The 6,518-nt window shown below is 63.9% G+C and overlaps 1 protein-coding gene across 1 annotated transcript; it reads left to right on the top strand.

Annotated features, from left to right (window-relative positions):
* The first annotated feature begins 2,392 nt into the window (after nucleotides 1–2,392).
* On the top strand, nucleotides 2,393–4,200 carry ppp1r3cb (protein phosphatase 1, regulatory subunit 3Cb). Its single transcript, XM_088422239.1, has 2 exons — nucleotides 2,393–2,547; nucleotides 3,118–4,200. Exons 1-2 carry the CDS (start codon nucleotides 2,534–2,536, stop codon nucleotides 4,007–4,009), a joined length of 906 nt encoding a protein of 301 aa, XP_088278365.1. The 5' UTR covers nucleotides 2,393–2,533; the 3' UTR covers nucleotides 4,010–4,200.
* Nucleotides 4,201–6,518: the final 2,318 nt, after the last annotated feature.

The raw sequence follows: 6,518 nt of genomic DNA, 5'->3' as shown, positions 1-6,518 counted from the left end.
CTTTGTGTTCAGTCTCTGTTGGGTCCACGCACGCCCGTTATCTCCGGTGCCGCAAAGCTTCACGGTCTGGACGTTGGCCTGAAGCGCCTTCGCCGACAATTGAGTTCTCGCCAAGCGATTTTGGAGTTGACGCAGCTGGTCCACCTAATTCCAAACCGGTTGCCGATTTACTTTCACATAACGGACTCGAACATTATTGCCGTTTGCGCGCCGTGACTTCTTTCTCTTTGGCGGCCGCTCCGTTTGCCGAAATGCAAACAACAAAACAAAACGAAGACCGGTTGAGCGCCTCCTCAAAAAACGCCGATGAAGGGAAGGCGTGGATAAAAGAACGTTTTTACCTGTGATTTGCTCGCGTGGGTGGCTTGCGAAAAGTGACCGGGAAACAACAACCGGTTGTTCGGCAGCTGCATTTTGGCCCGTTAGCTTGACCGAGCTAACTGCGCGAAGCGTAGATAGCTTGTCGCTAACTACGCCTTTTCGAAGGCGCTTTTCGCAACAACAAAATGAACGAACTCTCAAACGTGTTCCGGTGCGAACTTTTCGCCCAACGTGGGATTCGGCCAGTTGACGGGGACCGAAGCGAGAGAGGCGACGGGTGGTGGCGGCCTGCGGGCAGCCCGGGAGGGGGCGCCCGAGAGCAAAGAAATCCTTCCCTTCCCCGAGCGGACTTTGGTACCTTCGACACAATAGAGCCGATCATAAAGTAGAGCGCGGGTCTCCCGCTCCGGTCGAGGGGGGCCGCGATCCCATGGGCCGCCCGTCGGAATCGGGCGCGCCGATTCAAACCGCGGGCTCATCGGCGTCCCTTGAAGGGCGCGGCGCGGAAAGCGCGCAGCGTCGCGGCCCTCCGTCGCCCGCAAGCGGGCTTCCTCCGCAGACGGACGGGATTTTGCGTCTTGCTCGTCGGACGAGTTGAAAATGTGCCGCGCGTCGTTGACTTCAAATCATTTCGGATGAGCGCCCGCAAAGCGGCGTTTGGCGGAAAACAAAGCGGCCTGACGGCCCGGTGCCGCGGACGGGTCACGCGGGCCCGCCCGCCCCCGGCGCTCGGGTAAGTGGGTCACGGCGCCGTCAAGCGCGCGGGGTGCGAAGGTCGTCGCCTATCGGCCGCGGCCTTTTTATCTCGGCCTTTATCGTTATCGCGCGCTCGACTTTTACGGCGGGCCCCTCCGGACGGCGTGGCGGGGCCCAATCCGAGCTCGGACGCTTTCTTCGGGTTTGATGATTAATAGCCAAGTTGCGCTCGTACCGTTTGGGACGCCTTTTCCTAAAAGAACGATCCGGTACATCCGGGCTTGAAGAAGTCACGTAAACATATACCGCCATGTTATGGGTCCGGCCCACCGGGGGGCCCGAGAGGTAATAGGAGGCCGACGCCCGCGCGCGAGAAGGTGTCGCGGCCCACGTCGCTGCCGGCGTTTGGATACTCGCTCGCCCATGTCGGCGGGAATGTTTGCCAACGGTCGGGGCCGCGCGCCTGCGGTCCCGACGCGCCCCCCCGCCGCGTCCGCAGGCGCGCAAAGACCTTTCGAGGGCACGGGACGTCCGAAAGCTTATCTGGATGGGGAAATCAAATAAATAAATAGAGGAACGACCCGAGGCGAACCTTGAATTTGCCAGGCGCGGCAAGCGCGTGTCCCTCCCGCCGCGCCCCGCTGCGCTCCGCCGGCCCCGGCGCGCACGCGCCTCGACCGGGCCCCCTTTGCCGCCACCGCAGCGAAACGTCTGCAACGTCTTCCGGCTTTCAAATTCTTCTTTGTGGAGCGACGCCGCCATGCCTTGACGCACCGGCGAAGTTTTTCAAGATACGAGCGAGGGCTTGCGAGCAGAAGCGCTTACGCTACGGGTGCCGCAGCACACGAAGACAGACAATTCAATAGCGACGCCGGCTAGCCCCCGCATACAACGATAGCCGAGCGGGGGATCTATCTTTTTGTCTTTTGCAAATTCAGGACCGCGGGGTCTCCCTCCGTTTGGAACCCACCCACCGGCGCGGCGACCGATACCGGCGCCAGGCCTAGCGTTCGCGTCGGCCGGCTCTCGCACGCAGCGCGCGGCGAAGGCTTCGGCGGCGGAAAACTCATCGGGGCGTACTCCCGGGACCGCCGGTGGTTTCGTTTTACGTGCCCGGGAGAGGCCGGTCTTCCTCTTCGTCTTCGCCCGGCGGGCGCGGAGGCAAGCCGCCGGCAGAGGGCGCCGCCCGCCTCCGCGAGCCGGCCGGGCGCCATCTTGCCGCGCGGCTCCTTTGCTCGAAGGCCGTCCCGGGGAAGCCGCTCCCCCCGGAGGCGAGACGCTCCCTCCCATTGGCCCGCCGCCTCGCCCGCTCCTTTCCGATTGGCCGCCGCGACGAGCGAGGCGGCGCTCCGAAGCCGGCCGAGCAAAAGCGGCCCGCGGCGGACGCGCGTCGCAAGAACCGCGTCGAGGAGGAGAGCTGCGAGCGCGACGCCGACGGCGGCCCGCCCGGGAATGTTCTCGTAAGTCGCGCGCCTTTGGAGTCTCCGGAGCGCTGGAATCGTCGGCCGTCTTCCCCATGAGCGCTGCCAGGTGAGCCGCCGCCGAAAAGGACCGAAAAAAAGTTGACAGCCGGAAACTTCCCTCAACTTCCTCCAGTTCCCAAACGGCTCCGACGCGGTCCGGCCGCCGAATCGGGTCCGCCCGCCTCGCGGATCCGTCGCCGTTCGGGAACTCGTGTCGCCCGTTCGGGAACTCGTGTCGCCCGTTCGGGAACTCGTGTCGCCCTCCGACTTTCTTGCTCGTTTTCGACTCGGCCGTTCGGCGAGCGACGGCAACTTTTCAGCCGGTCGCCCGAGTGCGCTTTTATTGTGGCGACGTGTTCTTCCGTCTTCCTCGAGTCTGTCCCGACGCGGAAGTGGTTCCACGTCCGTCTCCCAATGTCGGCGAGCGTTGCCTTGCCTGCGAAGAACTTTTTTTTTTGTTTTTTTTTGGTGGGGGCCGGGTTAGCAAAAAAACAAAACAAGGGGCTCCCGGGGCGGGGGGCCGTCGAGTCTCGCCCTTGACTTTGTTCCGGCGGTCAAACGGAGCAAAGTCGACGCGGGGGAGAATGCCAAAGCGTGTCCGGTCGTGACCCTCGCCTCGCCCTCCTGTCGCCCGCAGCCTCCTGCCCTCCTTCAGCCCGTCCGCCATGCCCGGCCCGGTCATGCCCATCGACGTGGCCGTGCGCTTCTACGTCAGCCGCTCGCCCCCTCCCCTCAGGGGCTTCCTCGGCTCCTGCGAGGCCCCCCGCCGGCGGGCCAGGGGCCGCCCCCGCCGGGACCTGCGGCCCTGCCTGAGCAGCCGGCCGCACGAGCGGGGCTGGGGCCAGAAGAAGAGGGTGGTGTTCGCCGACTCCAAGGGCATGTCGCTCACCGCCGTGCGCCTCTTCTCCGACGACGAGGAGGAACGCGGCGACGAGCTCCAGTTCGACATGAGCGACCTGGAGAGCGCCGCCGCCGAGCTGAAGGCGGCCTCGCCGCCCGACCTGGAGCTGGACTTCAAGCAGCCCTCGGCCGACTACCTGGACTTCCGCAACCGGCTGATCCGCGACTCGGTCTGCCTGGAGAACTGCTCGCTGCAGGGGCGCTCGCTCAGCGGCACCGTCAAGGTGCGCAACGTGGGCTTCGAGAAGTCGGTGCAGGTGCGGGCCACCTTCGACTCGTGGGCCAGCTTCGTGGACGTGGACTGCGCCTTCATGAACAACGTGTACGGCGCCCACGACACCGACACCTTCGCCTTCGTCCTGGACCTGCCCGCCGACATCCCGCCGCAAAACCGGGTGGAGTTCTGCGTGCGCTTCCGGGTCCCGGACCGGACCTTCTGGGACAACAACCACGGCAGGAACTACGCCGTCAGGCGCGCCGGCTGGTCGGCCCAGCGCGCCGGGCCCGGCGCCGCCAAGGTCCTGGACGTGGACCCGGAGCAGCTGGGCAGCCCCCGCCTGTGCGCCGGCTTCTTCCCGGGCTGGCAGAGCTGGAACCACCGCGCCGACGCCGCCGTGCCCTACTGGTGAGCGGGGGGGCGGCCCGCGGACCCCGGCGTCGGAAGGGGGGGCCGGTCCCGCCGCCTTTTGTGATTTGCACAGACTCTGAGTGAATGCGTGCGCTCGCACGCGCGAGCGAGGCTGCCAATCAAAAGTTTCATTTACCTTCGGCCGCGGAAATTCTGTCGTTTTGAATAAAAGTTTCGATTTGCGCGGCCCTCTCTCGATGTCTTTGTGACTTGAGGATGCCGCGCGGCGCCCGAGTGGCGGGCCAGACATTTTGCCCAACTCTGTCCCGCATCAAACAACCTTGTTTGTCCAGTATGGAAAGAGACAGCTTACATGCATGCATGCATGTACACACACACACACACACACACACACACACACACCTCCGCGTTCAAAGTCCAGCCGGTCTCCATACATGTTGCGGGCGCACACGTGTGTTGGCCCTCACGTGTGTCCAAAGTGTGGCTCTGTCCGGAGGTCGGCCAAACACGCCCGGGTCACTTCAGGACGCGGCGGGGACCAAAGTCCCGCTTTTACCATCTTTGTGGAGACCCCCTGCGCTTGCGGGGCCCAGTGGGGCCAAGCCCGCAAGTTCGCAGCCCTTTTGGAGGCCGGAGGCCTCGAAAGTGGAAGCTCCCATCGGATTTTGTCCCGGTCCCTCTCAAATTGCGGGGCGCGGATGACCCTCGGACAAAAGGCCGTGTCAAGGTGCCACGTGTAATTGAGATCCATTTTTTTCTGTTTGAGACTAGCCTGTACAAATGCTGTCAAAATGTCCTTGTGAAAATGGATTTACTGGATGTTGCTTTATCTTTTGTGAATTTGTTTGAGGAATACTACAATTTTTAGAAGTGACCGTATTTACAGTCGGCGCGACGAGCCGGGGGGGGGCAAAAAGTTTGCTCTTTTCAAAGGGGGGCTCGGCAAAAACCGATTGAGCTCCACTAAAGCCTATCGTTAGGAAATGTGTCGCCGCGGTCAAGGTTCCGCCCGGGGGCTAGGAAAGGCGCGACGCCCCCGCCGCCGTAGAAAAACACCCGCTTGAAAGGGCCAGGCGGCACGTGAAACCCCATAACCGGGAGATAACGGCAAGCTGGCCCGAGCGGCCCGCCGGGCCCCCTTCCAAAGGCTGCCGCCTCGCTCCTCGTCGGAGGGGCGCAAACAAGGCGCGCGCGTTCCTTGATCCCCGAGCCCCCGGAACGAACGGCCAACTTTAGCCCCGCGCCAATGGTAGCGTAGCCTCTCGCAAACAAATAAAGCCAAAGCTCCCGTTCATGAAGCGCGGCTAAGTAAGTCAGCGTGGCGCCCGGCTCACGGTTCAGGGACACGCTTGCACTTCCCGTCCGCAAAAAGCTGCGCGCCGGCCGTACTGTGCTATTCGGACGGACAGAAGTATTTATACGCCGCTGAGCGCTCGCATCTCGTTGCCTTGTGCCCGCGGCTTGCGCAACGGCAATGAAGTGGGATCTAAATCCCAACCGCATGCGCTAATTTGCCCTCGGGCGCGGGCGGCCGCGCCAACGCTCGGTCGAGGCGGCGTCCGGGACAGGCGCCGGCGAGCCCGCGCGGGGGGGGGGAAGCGGCGACGGGAAAGCGCTCCCGCGGCCTTAGCGAGCATGGGCGTCATTGGGATGGTCGAGCGGCCCGCCGCGACCGGATGGGTCGGGCCCCCGACGGGCCCTTTGGGATATACCGTACGGGGAGGGGGACGACGGGCCGTCGTCCGCGATTGGGATTTAAATGGGACTCGAAGGAAAGGCCTCCCGCGTCTGTGCCTTTTTGTTATTGTTTGGGGGGGGGCGGGGCCAGCGAGCCCCGGGACCTCCGCCTGCGCCCATGTCGCGCACCCGCAGTTGCGCAAGGCGTCTGGCGCTCACGGTCTCTTTTTATGGCCTTCGGCCGTGACTGCGCGCTTTCCGCCGGGCGCTCTTACGTAAGCCCGAACGAGCGGCGGGCCGTGACCTACATTCGCGAGATCGAGAGCGGGGCCGCTCGACGGATCGCCGTTCCCGAGGCCCCGGCGGAGTCGCGCCCCGACTCGGCCGCCGTCGTTTGTACGGACCGGACCAAAGACTCGGACTGGAAAGTGACAGAGTAGGCCAAGTTTGTTTCCAAACACAAAAGGACTTTGAGCGGAGCCCCCGGGACGGGGGGGGGCCCCGGGAAAAAGAATGTCAACGCGGCCGACCAATGAGCGCTCGGCGCCTTGACCCCCTCCGAATCCCGGCGGAAAACAGATCGATGAATGAAAAAGGCGAGTCGAAGGTCGCCGGCGCGTTCGGGAGGCGGCGGGGTACGCGTACTCGACAAAATCCAACCAAATCGCCAAATTCAGGTCCGTGTTTCGCCCCCGGGGGTCTGGGGATTTTCCGCTAGGCCCGACCGCGCCGGGCTCATCCAATCATCCAACGGGAATAGATCTTGACTTTGGAGCCCTCGGAGCGTTCGCCTATCCGCGCCTAGATAAGGACAAATTCCGGGGTGGGACCTCTGCCCCCTTTACGTGCGGACACGGCAAAGGTGACCGCGC

The sequence above is a fragment of the Hippichthys cyanospilos genome, chromosome 8 (assembly GCF_059441005.1).
Source record: "Hippichthys cyanospilos isolate Australia breed blue-spotted pipefish chromosome 8, RoL_Hcya_1.0, whole genome shotgun sequence".
In the NCBI taxonomy this organism is placed as follows: domain Eukaryota; kingdom Metazoa; phylum Chordata; class Actinopteri; order Syngnathiformes; family Syngnathidae; genus Hippichthys; species Hippichthys cyanospilos.
Note: the sequence above shows the minus strand (reverse complement) of the source record. Positions and strands in the feature narration are given on the sequence as shown.